Consider the following 16,042-nt stretch of genomic DNA (forward strand, 5'->3'; position numbering starts at 1 on the left):
GTGACTTAGTTCTTTGGTATCTTTGTTCATTTGAAGAAAGATTTGATGTACTTTTGGTGTTTTAAATTTAGAATTGGGCGTATGTATTTTAGTATTTTTTGTATGTTTAAAACTTGTTGGATTCCTGATATGGTTGTTTTTGTTGGATGCCACTTATGGCAGGTATCATGTAAAAACAGACAAATTATGCCCAAATTTTTATGTTTTCTAGTGTTGCATATTCCATAGTATGATGTTGCATATTGCTTTTCACTGTATTACATTTGATTATAATACTGTTGCAATTTAAAAATGGTGTTGCATAATGTGGTATATACTGTTGCAATTGAATGAAAATAGTGTTGCATATGCATCAAAATGGTGTTGCATAAACAATATGGGCCCCACATATGATGTGGAAAAAGGGCCCCACTGCTGACGTGGCATTGCGGGCCCCCACATGCTAACGTGGCAGGATGAGACCCAGCTGACGTGGCATGTTGACGTGGCATGCTGATGTGACTCTAGGGACCCCTTGTTGCTGACATGGCATCTGATGTGTCAGTTGCCACGTAGGACCAAGTGTACTATCCTTGCAGGTCTAATGCAACACTTTATGTTGTTGCCAATAGGTGATTTACTGTTGCAAAATCTACCTGATGCATTACTTTCAAGTGTTGCCCAAAATGTTGCATTAGGTGTCTTCGACCACTTCCACATTGGCAACCCCCCTATGGTGTTGCCTATTACCTTATGCAACACCATTTGGGCCTTATGCAACTGTATAGTAGGGGTTGCCTATGTGCACTTATGGCGTAGTGATTACTCTAATGACTAAAATTTAGGTACATACATATAGGTTATAGAATAATGTGAAAATCTTTTATGTACGGTAGAAATACGAGTAATAACCTTTTAACATAATGAGTATAACTTTTGTTTGAATGTACTTGAATTGGCCAATACTTTCATTCTTGAATGCTATAAAATGCTAATGAATTTATTTTCCTACCTGCTAATGGAGAGTTTGAACTTGTGTACATTGCATGTGACTTTCTCTTTTTTACAAAGCCTTTTTTGCTAATCCGGTTTAGTTTATGAGATTAAATTGTAACAAAAGTGTAGGGTTAAATTCACACTCTAATCATAGGTTTTTACAAGTTAGCAACCATTTCCCTATGACCAAATCTTTAAAAAATCAAGAATTTACATAATTAATTATCTTTTACTTTGACATTAATTTGTTGCTTTGCAAAAGCTCCCACTATGAAACAAGGTTCGATTTTCAATTTGGATAACAGTGAGAATAAATGAGTTGTGTTACCCACTTCTCTTCTAGCGGATCTGCATAACATCCCAAATTATGTACATGTTGCAACAAAGAAGGCAATGTCTTATGTTCCATAACCCCTTACAAATACGCCTTATATTCTAATTGTTTATGATTTATTGCAGGACTTTCATTTTCGGGTTCGAGAAATTTAAATAGGTTTGCTATCCATTCGAGCATCTCAAGGATAATGAGACACCAGAAATTTGGAAAATAACTAGATCGCAAGTTGGTAGAGTTCTTTTCTAAAAAAAATGATGAAGTCAGAAAGTATGAGCTTTTAGGTCTCAAATGGTGCTTTCAGGTAGGTACTCATAATAATCCATCTAATATCCATCTAGCCCTTAAGTGCATTGGTTTTTGAGTTGCTTATTGATATGGTTATGTACATTGACCATGATAATTTTGACAAAGAAATGCTGTGTATATTTTTATGATGTATATGAGTTTCTTTCAAGATTTAATGTGATAGTATATATAAAATTGTAGCCTGGGCATTAAAGAGGAGATGTAAGTCCCCATCTATAACTACATTTTAATTTCACAAGTTATTGACGTACATAGGTTGTTCCAATATATTCTAGATAATTGAATTACATGGATGACTTACATGGATGACTGACTAATTTTCAAATTAATTGTTTTATGCTAAAAAAACTGGGAAGTAATATTAGTCATCTCAATTTCAATATAAGATTTTTATATATTAAATAATTTTTTTTAGCAAAACACATGCTCAGATCCAGTCATTTTTTATTATTTTAATATTAAAGTATGATCAATTTTTTCTTTGTCTACAATCATGTTCGTATCTGCTATTTGCAAAACAAAATTAATTCTAAAAATGTGCACAGATGGATTATATATGGAGTTCAAGCTTCTCTTATTACACTTGGATGATGCAAAATGTCTATTGTAATTTAAGTACTAAATTTATTCAACATTTATTTAGATAGGTTAAATTATACCTGCTTGATAAATTGTATTTAGAGCAATGAAAGAGTAAACATATATATAAAAATGATGTATGCATAATCTTATTATAAGTAGTATTTTTTTTGAAAGGATAAAGAAATGTTAGTTGGAAAAAAGATGTATCGATTTAAATTGAAAGAAGGCATGTTTTAAGAATTTATCAAGTATCAGATTGGAACATTTGACAAAAAAAGTATAAAATTAAAATATAAAGTACCATTGTACCACTTCTAATGTGTATAACTCCTTAAAATTTTAGGTACACTTATCAACTCTCCAATTATATGTTATATTTTTATAACATTATTTTTAGCAACTCTTTTAGTTTTAGGAATCTTAATTTTCAACAAAATTGCTGCAAATAATATTTTTTATTTTTATTTTTAACTAGTTTCTCTGAACTGGGCGGGTATATTTACCTAGTTACATTATGAAAAATTTGCACATCCTCGTCTTTTTCAATATTCTTCCCTCTTACAATTACAAATATATTGTGTGGTGTCTAGCAGTTATACAATAGCCGTTTCGGTTTAGGGAATGTTGAGTTTTTTTCAAAGAGAATTCACGTTTAGGACTTTATTTCATAAGACAAGCAAGCTATATTCTAAGACAGTTGAGAGCTTCTCATTTTCATTCATGACAGAAATAGTGGCATTTTGCTTTTGCCTACAATGTCAAAGGGAAGATAGCTTTAACCTGTCCCGGCCAAAATAAACGAAATGTAGTGTTATATATTTAAACACACAGACACACACAGACATGGAGAGGGAGGGAGGGAGGGAGAATAGTTTGTACTTTGTGATAACTCCGATGCCTAAACTACGTTATTTTTAAACTGTTGGCTAGACAGTTGTTTACCACCTCTGTAAAAACTTCTTGTCCTATGTACTGTATGTTAACATAATGTAAAATATATTATACATATGTCATACATTAAATAACTTTATGCAGCAATTTTTAGCATTATAACAGTTTAATATGTCAATTTTTTTGGTTGTTATATATGCCATTTTAACTTCAATTTTCAATGTTTTCAGTCTAGTACCAAGCACACAGATAGTTTCTTCGAGCATATAGACAATTGTACGGGTATGTATGATCAGAGTTAAAATTTTATGCAGAGCCTGCTGCATAATAAACAATCAACAGCTCAGTGTCTTTCTTTTTAGCTTCCAGTTGTAGAAACTTGAAGTTCATATCAACAAATTGCACAATTTAAACTAGAGATTTTTCTTCCCATCTACTCGTTAGCCGCCAATTTTGTTTTTATAAGGTTGATGATGGGCACACAGCAATATGTGAATGAAGATTCTAGTGTATTTGCGCAAACTGAAAAAATAGAAGACATAGATAGGCAGGAAAAGATGCACAGGTCTTGATGTCTCAAATGTAACTGCTATTTTACATGCTTGAGACCCAAAGTTTGATGCAAATAAACGAATTTTTGTTTCTTGACATCTCAAGTCCTCAATAGATGGTTTTAGTTTAGAAAATCTCAACATATTGTTTATAAATCATAAAGAAATTTATTAATGGTAATAATATTTTATGTACTATATCTAATCTTTTTAATCTTTGAACATAACAATATTTTTTCATGATCTCAATCATCAGAGTTCAGAGAGAGCGTTGATCAACAGTGACACTCAATGAGTTCATGCCTGTAATTCAAGAAGATGAGTAAAGAAAATAAAAAAATGCGTAAAAGGAGAAAACTAAACACCAAAATATCATCAGCCAGCCTTACTAGTAGCAGAGATTGAGCAGAACACAAGGGAAACGGTGATGCTGCACGTTGGTGACTCACGAGCCGTGACTGACGTGGGTAAAGAAATTGAGGCTAAGATCGAAGCAAACATGTGGTATTTAGACAACGGTGCAAGTAATCATATGACTGGGCACCGCGAAAAGTTTGCTTAAGTTAGACGAGGGAGTGACTGGCTAAGTCAAATTCGGAGACGGTTCCACGGTGCACATAAAGGGGGTTAGATCGATAAAGATACACTGCAAAAATGGTGAAGAGAAGGAACTTAAAAATATGTACTTCATTCCCAATCTTTGAAGCAACATAATTAGCCTCGGGCAGCTATCTGAGGAGGGCAACAAAGTAGTTATTGATGGTGATCAGCTGCGAGTCCATGACACAAAGCATAGACTGTTAATGAGCGTTCAACGCTCCTCGAACAGACTATATAAAATATATATATCAGAAGTAAAGGAAAAGACGTGCCTACTCACCAAGACAGAAGAGAGTACAAGACTATGGCATCTACGTTTTGGTCATGTAAATTACCAGGCAATGGCGGACATGTCAAAAGCTGGAATGGTGAATGGGCTACCGGTGCTGAAAATACCAAAAGAATTGTGCAATGGATGTCTTCTCTCAAAATAAACACGTAAGCCTTTCCCTTCTGAATCAAATTTCTCTGCACAAGTTCCCTTAGCACTAGTACATGGAGATATTTGTGGTCCCATTTCCCCTCCTACCCCAGCTGGAAATAGATATTTCCTATTGCCTGTAGATGACTTTACTCGCATGATGTGGGTTTATATGATCAAAACCAAAGATGAGGCACTTACAGTGTTCAATAAATTCAAGGCCTCAGTTGAAAAAACCACATTTCCCAGGGAATCAAAGTGCTATGTACTGACCGAGGAGGAGAATTTTGCTCAAGTGCTTTTACTAAATTCTGTGAAGAAGCTGGGGTTATACGTCATTATACCGCACCATACTCTCCTCAACAAAATGGAGTTGTTGAGAGACTGCAACAGAACTGTGGTTGCTATGGCTCGAAGTATAGTTGAAAGAAATGAATGTTCCTTCAATCATATGGGGAGAGGATTGTGCGACATGCTGGTATATGTATTGAACAGACTTTCCACTAGAAGCTTGACTGAGAAAGATACCATATGAGGCCTGGTTTCAGAAAAAACCATTTGTCGACTACCTACGAGTTTTTGGCCGTGTTGCCCACGTGAAAGTGCCCAGCGTACAAGTTTCCAAGTTAGATGATCAGAGCAAACAAATGGTGCATTTGGGGAGAGAACCTGGCACAAAGGCATATCGCCTTTACGACCCTTCTACAGGAAAAATAAATGTAAGTCGGGACGTAGTGTTTGATGAAAAATAGGGGTGGCCATGGGATGACTCGACAACAGAGGGTGCTGCACATAACACTGGTGCTTTCACATTAGGTAGACACAGAGCTAATTGACGAAGAATCTAGCAGTAATGAAATCACTCGAAACTCCAGCCACACTTCATTCGATAACAATACACCAGAGTCTCCAAACTCGAGTCTTTCAGATAAAATAGCAACACCTACCTCCGAAAGTACAGGCTCGAGTTTTAGGCAACGTGAATTCTGCCACCAGTACTGAAAGCACTGCACCCCTGAGATACAGATCATTACACGATATATATGATAATACTGAAATAGTGGAACTAGCAGATGAGCTGCTACTGTTGGGAGTTGATGACCCAGTCACGTATGATCAAGCAGTTAAAGAAAAATCATGGCGAGATGCAATGCAAAGTGAGATTGAAGCCATTGAAAAGAATGACACCTGGGTGCTAACAGACCTACCACAAGGCCACAACGCCATTGATTTGAAATGGGTCTATAAGCTCAAGAAGGATATAAATGGAGAGGTAATCAAACATAAGGCCCGTTTGGTTGCAAAGGGCTACGTTCAAAAATTCGGTATTGATTATAAAAAAGTATTCGCCCCAGTAACAAGAATGGAGACTGTGCGATTACTTCTTGCTTTAGCAGCCAAATGCAACTGGGAAGTCCATCACCTCGATGTCAATTCCGCTTTCTTGAATGGGGAACTGCAGGAGGAAGTATATGTCTCACAACCTCGAGGTTTCGTGAAAGTCAGGCAAGAAAACAAAGTGTATCGACTACTCAACGCATTGTATGGGCTTCGCTAAGCCCCTCGAGCATTGTATGCACAACTGAATAAATGTTTACAACGTCTAGGTTTTGTCAAATGTCCTTTCGAGCATGCTGTATATACTCGAAAGGAAGGGAGAGATTCATTGATCATTGGAGTCTACGTAGATGATATCCTCATTACCGGTACCAGTGTTGCAAACATCATGCGATTCAATGACCAAATGAGCAAGGAGTTTGATATGACAGACTTGGGCAAGCTTTCATATTATCTCAGTTTGGAAGTCGAACAGGGACAAGCCTTTATTCAGATTAAGAAAACTGCGTATGCTAAGAAGTTGCTCGAGAATCTGGTATGCGAGATTGTAATGCAGTGAAGTAGCCGATGGAATTCAAGCTACAGCTGACTAAAGATGAACATGGCGAACCAGTAAACCCAACAGAATTCAAGTCTATTGTTGGGGGTCTACGTTATTTAGTGCACACTCGTCCTGATTTGGCTTATTCAGTTGGCGTGATTAGCAGGTTCATGGAACGTCCAACAGTGACACATCTTAATGCAAAAAGAGGATCTTGCGATATGTGAAGGGAACTTTAAATTTTGGTTTAACATATACTCAAGGCCAGGGTAATTATCTGTTATCAGGATTCTCCGACAGTGATCTAGCCGAGAATGTTGATGACCGGAAAAGTACAGGTGGAGTGACGTTTTATTTAGATGAAAGTCTTATCACATGGATCTCTCAGAAGCAACGATGTGTCACCCTATCCTCTTGTGAGACAGAATTTATGGCTGCACGGCTGCAGCATGCCAGGGAATATGGTTGCAGAGGGTTCTCAATCAAATTTGTAATGTGAAGATTGGTCCTGTGACTTTGTACATTGACAACAGATCAGCTATCGACTTGGCGAAAAACCCAGTGTTCCATGGAAGGAGCAAACACATAGATATTCGATACCACTTTATAAGAGAATGCGTGGAGCAAGGATTGATAATCGTTAAGCATGTTAAAACTGATGAGCAACGTGCAGACATTCTCTCAAAGGCGTTATCAGTGGGGAAGTTTGAGAAAATGAGGAAGTTACTCGGTGTCAAAGATACAGCAGGAGCTGGGCTTTACTGATCGTCCATGAATACGTTTAGATTAAGGGAGAGTATGTTGGGCTTTGCTGGGCTTAGTAATCTAAACGTAGTCCAAGTCCACTTCATGTAATGAATAAGCAGCGTGTATATCGCTCAGAAGAATAAGTCATCAGGAGGTGGCGAGTTGTTGGAGTCTAGTGGAGGAAAAGTAGCAGTGTAGTTCCTAGTTTGTAGGAGTCTTGGATAGCTGTTAATTTTTGATTATATGTAATCTGTATGCACTTCTAATTCAAGTAGTTTTATTTCAGTCCATTTCAGTAAATCAAGTGTGTGTCTGTTATTTACTTTTTGTAGAAAAAGATGCACAGGTCTTGATATCTCAAATGTAACTGCTATTTACATGCTTGAGACTGAAAGCTTGATGCAAATAAACGAATTTTTATTTCTTGACACCTCAAGTCCTTAATAGATGGTTTTAGTTTAGAAAAATCTCAACATATTGTTTATAAATCATAAAGAAATTTATTAATGGTAATAATATTTTATGTACTATATCTATTCTTTTTAATCTTTGAACATAACAATATTTTTTCATGATCTCAATCTTCAGAGTTCAGAGAGAGCGTTGATCAATAGTGACACTCAATGAGTTCATGCCTGTAATTCAAGAAGATGACTAAAGCAAATAAAAAAAATGCGTAAAAGGAGAAAAATAAACACCAAAATATCATCAGCTAACCACATGAATCAGCTGGATAGGGGCATTTTATGATTGTTTATCATGTATTATTTTGCAACTTGGAGATATAATTGTTCTACAAAAAATATTGTTAACATGATAGCTAAATTAAAAGGTTTATGAGATCTATGAGGGAATTCCTAATTTCCCTTGTATAACGAAAGGAAAGAGCTAGCAAATATCAACTATATTAGCGATCAAGATGTGAGGAACGTGCAACGGCTTCTGCATTTGGCCCCCATCCCATCGATAGCTTTTGAAACAAATTTTGCAAATTTTTTAAGGTTACAGGGCGTGCCTGCATAATATGTATAGAAAATTAGATATTAGATAAGAACATTTAAGATACATTAGTGTGTGTACTTGTGACACTTTCCTCGGGACAAAAACTCATGTAGAAAATTATGTCATATTCAAAACGAGGAGTAGTGTATCTAGAAGTACTGATGTCGGTTTTGTTGTGCAACTAGGGATGCCCATAGAAGTTTCTGAGGCATACACAATTGCAAATACTGTGTGCCTCCAGTATTTATGCGTAATAGAGAATTTTTTTTTCTAAACTTGGATTTTGGTAGTAAAATTTGCTGTTTTGTGCCAGAATAGAGTCCACATTTTTACATGTATATAGGAGATCATCTGGATGGACTTACACGAAGGGCTTCAATATATGGGGCAGTCGTCAGTATTGGCGGAATGAAGCTTCTCAGGAGGAGACAACCCCTGTTGCATTCGAATCACATCAAATTATGTTTGTTAAGTACAACAACCAGACCACCCCAAGGGACATAAAACCACTCTCAAGCTATCCGGTGCTTGGTCAGAGACATTTTTTACACAAGTTCTAAATCAATAAGACAATAACTATAGGAACGATATAACAATAGAAACACACAACAGCTTGGAAGATATGCTTACAAAGGTTGCTGGCTAACCTTGGATCATTGGACAGTATGACATAACATTGAATAATATTCTTCAAAACTAAAGAAGACGGTTCATCCTGCATCTTTTCAATTACGTCATTAAAAACCTTCATGATTGCACACAACCGGTTTGCAGGCTCACAGCAATACTGTAGTCCCTGCTCTTGCATCATTATTCTTGACATTATCCAAGATGCAGTCTGTATAGCCATATACAAGTGTTCAGAGTGAGTTTAAAGAGCCAATTAACTATGGGTGTCGATCTATTTATATTTTGATGGTGTACCGGAATTGTTTCAGAATTATTTGTTCAGGTTCTTACTAGGACGATCAAGTCTATGCCATGCAATATAAACCTTATGATTTATATATGGCTGGGTAATAATGTTCATCAACACGAAAATATTAGATGTTCATCAAGTCGACTTGATATGTATTAATACGAAACATGGAGTATTAACTAAAAATCCCTTTTTCAATAAACACCTAGCAGAAACACTAGAAAGGGAGATTAATTTGAAATTTTTAGTAACCAAATTACATACTCTGTACTGTCTTACATGTAAGGTGATATATTGCAGTAAAAAATGCTTGGAAGCAAAAGAATGTTGAGTTCAAATTTTAATGGACACTTACTGATTGTGAAAGTTCGTTTCCATATTCTATGGATTTTAGACACAAAGGGAAGAGTCCTGATTCAAGCAAACAGTGAACAGCAACCTTTGTCGAAGGGTCGCCTACCTGCATAGTAGAGAAGATTCGGATGATATTTGGAGTAGAACCTTATAGGCATATCAGATCATATTAAAGCAAATTGATATGCAATCTGGTAAGAAATAATGGACATTTTCTTCAACTATTGTTCTGATTAAGCTAATTCATCTCAACATTGCATTCAATTCAGAGCTGAAACTTGAAAGGGCGGGTAGCAACTAGCAATGAGAAAATACTTCCATGCAAGGTTACTGGTGCTTAGCTGTTTTAATAATTCAAATGGCTAAAAGTATAAAAAATTGAAGGTATCATGTATTGATTTAGAGTGGAATTGTACCTCCTTCAGAAGACCACCAATGACCCCCAAGCTCATTAGCCTTAGGTACTGGAATGGCTTGCTCGTTTCTTCAGTCTCCAAGAAAGGGTACAAGTAACAATGTATCTGAACTGCAAGGACAGAAGTAAGTTAATACAAGTCTGTCTACGATTAACCTTATCTAGCTCCTTAATTATCCTATTAAAATCAGTTAATAACAATATTTGAATAAGTTATGCAAAATCCTCATCCCAGAATATATGTAACAAACTTGTAACTTCAACTGAATCCTTGATTTCACCTCAGTGTCCTGTTTCTTTGGTGTTCACATAAACAAATGATACCAGCTTGAAATAAAAAGTGAATGCATTTATATATCAAAACACGTCAAGTTCGACAATATCTTGTGTGGTCTTTAAGTAGCAATATCAGACATCAAGAAATCAGCAAAAGTTATAGAATAAAATTAGCTTATATCATTTGGTGAGAAGAAGCTATAACTCTGGATACATCCAACTATGTTGAAGAAGACTAATATAAATACTGAATACATTAACAGAAACAAGTCACATAGCTTTCAGAAAGTGCATAAAAATACCATTAAGGAACTGCATTCAATAGAAAATACACTTTGATATTAGAGTTGCATACATAATTTTTAAGTACATAGAGTACCAGCTATGGCTCCTGCATAAGTAAAAATAAATTTGATGTATATAGATAATAAATTTGATAAGTAAAAATAAATTTGATAAGAAAAAGGTTTGAAAATTAGGAAATCGAACATATAAAGCAAATACATTACAAAGTTAATACCACTAGAAAAGGAAATTAAAGGAGCGGAAATGACCTCAAACAAAACAAGTACATCACAAACTTTACTTGAATCTTTCATATTAAGTTTCTCAGGTGTTAATGACTTGTATATAGATAATACTTCCTGCAATAAAGAAGATAATTCCATTAATCACCAACTGTAAAACACAACATTCTCATTTGAATAGATAGAATAGCCAATATAAACCACAAAGCTGAGCTTGTCAAACAAAGTAGTAAATCATTTAAATGATTCCAATGACCATCATGTGCGGATTTCATAAATTGTATCAAGTTCTGATTCAGATGTGATGCAACTTGATCTTAAGGGTAGGACTTCTCTAAGACGTGTGACATAAAAGTTGCAGAACTTCCTTACAATGCCTATTTTCCAGATTTTTGGGTTTCAAAATTTCAAATTTCCAAAGTATTTGAGATCTCCGCAAATCTTCTCATTAGTTCAATGAAAGATTTCTTCGGCAACTGACAAACAAGGATACGGGTGCAGAAGTGCTGGGGTACGTGGACAAAAATCTAATAAATAAATATAATAATATGGAAATTCGGGTGTGGGGGACACGACATATAGAAATATAGATTTTCTCTAGATTTCATGTTACATATATTCAATCTTCTTAAAAAAACCACAAACTATAAGCAAATTTAATCAAATGCATAATTTATTGATCTAAAACACAAAATACAGGTAAAATATTTTAATTTATGCAAAAATGAACACTAGCATAATACGTTTGTATTTACTAACAAAAACTGATACTTAATTTTAGGAAAGTAGACGGTTAACAGAAATTTTGATTACAAATTGTGGGGAAAGAATCAAAATTAGGATTCAGGATCAATCCCCTCTCCGATGAGGGCATGTGCATGTCATAGTATCCGACACAAGGATCAAGGGATTCACAAACAAGTATAATCATTTCAAAAGACAAGAAAGAATAAGGATCATTAATCACCAAATATTGATTAAATACTATATAACTGGGGGACTCCGGACTTGAGAAGATCAAATATAACAATGTAACCTAGATACTGCCATTTTGGTTTAGTAGTCCACTTCAGTATTAAGATCTGAGGAAGAAACTCAAATCAAAACAGGGAACTTTTATTATTAATGTTAACCAAAATTAGAAGTTAATAAAAAGAATTGACGACATGATATAAACTTAAGCAAGCTATTAAAACAAATACATTTAGTTTGATCAATGCAAAGCATTTGGTAGACCCAAGTCATTGTGCATACCGATAGGAGTAAGAAAACGGTACTGATTGACCGCCAAATGTGGAGGGCCAAATCTTGAATTCTTCCATGTTTCTGTATTGATAAATCACATGTTAGAAATGAAATATACTATATCACCCAATAGACATTAGAACATAGAGTGTAAATAATTTGACTCTGCAGGCTGGAGTGCACTTTAAACTTCTAACAAGCAAACTTAAATGATACTATACAGGCATTTAGGTGAGTCAAGATCATCATTTCTCTGCACATACTTATTGTTCTAAATAAAATGTAAAACTACAAAATATCGAAAGAATCCACGTAAAAGTGATATTTAGTGCATACAATGATATATATTTGCACATTCCGACTGAAGACATACTTTCATAAATCAGACTGATTACAAATAAATATCGATCTATGTTTGTGTATGAACCACATAAAGAATGAAGTCAAACGAATGAGTATATCTGGTTTACATAATCCCTGGTCGATTAAACGAGACTTTATGAAAATGAAATGACCAGCATAGACATCATAAAATCATGACAAGGCCACAATTTTACTTGTATTTCAACATATGAATGCATAAAAGATAACTCTAATCATAATTAATCATCAATCATTTCTTAAACAAGCTTAAACACAAAAAATGCATCCAATCATGTATTAAAAACATCATTTATGAATTTACAATTACAGATCAATTTATTTCCACCTAACAACATACACAAACAAACAAAAATGTACATAAAACAAACAAAAATCTTCATAAATGAAGAAAAATGATGGACCTTAATCTGAGTAAGAGATGAAATGGCCTTTTCGCGATGCTCAGGTTCTCGAAGCAACACAACCAAGTCCTCTACACTAGCAGAAGGCCAATCAATAGCTTTGCTAGCACCATCACAGGGACCATTGTTGTTAGCAGGTGCACCACCATTCGACATAACACTGTTGTCACCTTGTATCGGATCAGGATAAGAGAGTCAGGGAGATTCAACATTGTTTCAGACAAAAACCCTAGATATGAACTGAACAAGATGGCTGCTGCTGTTATGTTGTGTAGGAAAAGAACACTGAACTAAAGATGCGGCAATATATTGGAGGCTGTAGGAATGAATATTTTTTCCGGTATTTATAAGATTTTTCATTTTGCTAGAGTCACTGCTGTGTACCTAGGATTGGGTGCTGGACGTATCCTTTTTGCAGTTATTTGGAAACTGACCAATTGTTTTATTACACGTGGTCACAGGAAAAACAATTTCTAGGGGACGTTAGCGGTTCATGGTATTGGGCCTAAACCCACACTTTACATACCTCATCCTTACCTTTTACCTGTAAATTTGTGATTAAATATTTGTAAGATTTTTATGTTTTGCATCAAATAATTTGGGGTAGTTTGGGAAAAGAAAATTGTTATGCTATATAAATAAGGTTGCACAAAAATTTTAAAATCTAGGAGCAATCTTATACATGTATAAATTTATACCAATTGTTGTTTGTACCAGCAGGGTAATTAATAAACAATAATTGGAAAATATGATTTTTTAAATAACTTATATAAGTTAAATCGTACATGATGGTAATAATATAATTTCAACAGACATATATTTCAAGATACGTAATGATATTTGATCGTATTCGTGACTTAAATAAACTCCAGTATTTTGCAGTTAATTTAACGTTAAAATCAAATTTATTCCAACCAACTTGTAACAATCAATTAATAACTTTAGAAACGGCTATAAAGTTTATGCATGGTATAAATATTTAAAAAATGAAGTTTTTTTAAAATTTGAAACCTAAATGATATGTTGTTTTAAAAATTTGCAGATTTTAATGAGAATTTCTAATTCAAGATCTCCAAGTAATACTAATATATGGAAAAAATTTGAAAATTGTAGTAATTATTATTTATTCAAACAAAGTAATTAATAAATTATAATGTTCTTAATCACCTATGGAAGTAAAGTCGTTAATGATAATATTTACATTAATTTTTCAAAATACATAAAAGTGAGATTTCAATGACATTTTGATTGTATTTCATGACATAAATGGAATCTATTATTTTGCCTTAAATTTATGTAAAAGATAAATTTATTTTCAGCTATCAATAGTTACAATAATTTTGGAAACAACTGTAAAAAATTTAGGTTTAACAGATATAAATTTTGAACTATACTAACATGTTTAATAAATTCGCAGATTCGAACCAGAGTTTCCAATCAAAATTTGATGAATCCAACACATTATGTGAGGATTCTATTCAAATATTTCAAAAATCAATTAGTGTAGTACTTTGTATAGGAATAATGGTGGATTGATGGGTCTAATCGAGAATTTTAGAATATTACTTTTTATCATTAATTTATAATTTTTTTAACCTTCGTACTCAAACCCGATGTAAATAATTGGGTAGGACGGGGGTACTCGTCAATGTTATTTTTCAATTTTTTTTGCTTTTGAAATGCACTTTTTTTAATTTGTTTGCTAATATAGGATCTAGTGATAGATGGTTAAACCCAGACTAGAAAACCCATGTGGTCACAAGGCCTAAAATTAACGAGAACTCAACAGCCCAGTCTCAAGAAAATTTTAACCGCTACCAATTCATTTTAAAATCATGGATTATAATATTTTAAAGCAAGCTGTTAAAGTCAAATATATTGATATAAATGGATCGACATATTTAATTTGGATTTCAATTTTAAAAATCTTTGACTTGTGTGTTATTCAATAATAAGTTCTTTTTATTTTAGTAATTGGGAGTTCGTAATCCACTTTTATTTTTATTTTTGCGATTTCAGTCTACATTATTTTCTCTGCCAACTTGCACCCCATAAAATTTATTTCTCTTCTATTTGCACCCCGTTAATGACTTTCCATCCAAGATAACCGTTAACTTTAACGGAAGTAGGGACATTTCAATAAATTACTAACAAAAATAGAAGAAAATAAAGTAAATGAAAAAGTCTCTTGGTGTTGGAATTTGTAGTGGCTTGAAGAGCTGTCTGAGTTTGTTGAATGATGTGAAAGAGAGTTGATTTGAAATGGTGCTCATCACAATCTTTGCTAAACATCCAAGATGGAGTGTTTGTACTTGAGCTATGGCCTGCTTCTCCCCCTGTGTGCATGAAATCTTCTTCATCATCATCTTCATCCCCAAACTCCTCCGAACCACCAGCTGGATAGTCAAATTCATCACCAGCTGTGAAGGACATGGTAGTGATTGCATCATTGGCCCTTTGCATAGAAGCAGTTGTGTGCACGAAGTTGAGAATTCTCTCAGAAGCCACATTGTCCTGTTCAACTAGAACTTGATAAGCTGGAACATGATGAGTAAATGCCTCAGCTTTATAAGAAACAGAGTCTAAGACAGCTTGATAATCTTGCTGAAATAGCTATTTCTTTTCAGCCTCATTGACATCCCTTAACTCACTAACAATGGGATCTTCCCATTCTTCTGTACCTGCTTTTCTATCATAATCTCTCTTTTCTTACATCAAGGGCTCCCCTTGGCTTCCCACCCTCACACCTTCACCTTCACCTACTAAGGTGGGACTCCACTCACTCACTTTTGCCAACTAGAAGAAATACCTTGCATATTTTCACTCTTTTCCTCTCCTTTTGCCTGAGAGCAATTCAGCCTCTCACTATGTTCACTCCCTTTCCTCAATCCTAAGAGTGATTGTACAACTACTAAATCATCTGCACTTGTGACAACAGTTGAGATTTCAATTTGTGCAGTGATTGTCAACGGATGAGAAACATCCGTCGAAGTAGTAGTTGAAAGTGTCAATGGATAATTGCTGTTAAGCACATCCGTCGAGATACCATCACTGGTCAACGGATGAACAATATTCATCGAGATAGTGGAAATGACAGAGTTTGGAGTAGAAACTACTGTAGAATCTGTGGTGATTGGTGAGATTTTGCATAGTATTCTTAGTAGAATCAGAAAGAAATGGCAACAAATCATCTAACAAATCTTTGACTTGTGTGTTATTCAATAATAAGT

General features: G+C 34.6%; 1 protein-coding gene across 1 annotated transcript; it reads right to left on the reverse strand.

Annotated features, from left to right (window-relative positions):
* Positions 1 to 8,196: 8,196 nt before the first annotated feature.
* Positions 8,197 to 15,245, reverse strand: LOC141720298 (cell differentiation protein rcd1-like). Its single transcript, XM_074522642.1, has 9 exons — positions 15,137 to 15,245; positions 12,813 to 12,982; positions 12,037 to 12,108; positions 10,842 to 10,899; positions 9,981 to 10,090; positions 9,566 to 9,670; positions 8,939 to 9,129; positions 8,657 to 8,726; positions 8,197 to 8,304 (listed from the first exon to the last, which is right to left on the reverse strand). The coding sequence occupies exons 1-9, from the start codon at positions 15,243 to 15,245 to the stop codon at positions 8,197 to 8,199; spliced, it is 993 nt and encodes a 330-aa protein (XP_074378743.1).
* Positions 15,246 to 16,042: the final 797 nt, after the last annotated feature.

This window comes from Apium graveolens, chromosome 4 (assembly GCF_009905375.1).
Source record: "Apium graveolens cultivar Ventura chromosome 4, ASM990537v1, whole genome shotgun sequence".
NCBI lineage: Eukaryota > Viridiplantae > Streptophyta > Magnoliopsida > Apiales > Apiaceae > Apium > Apium graveolens.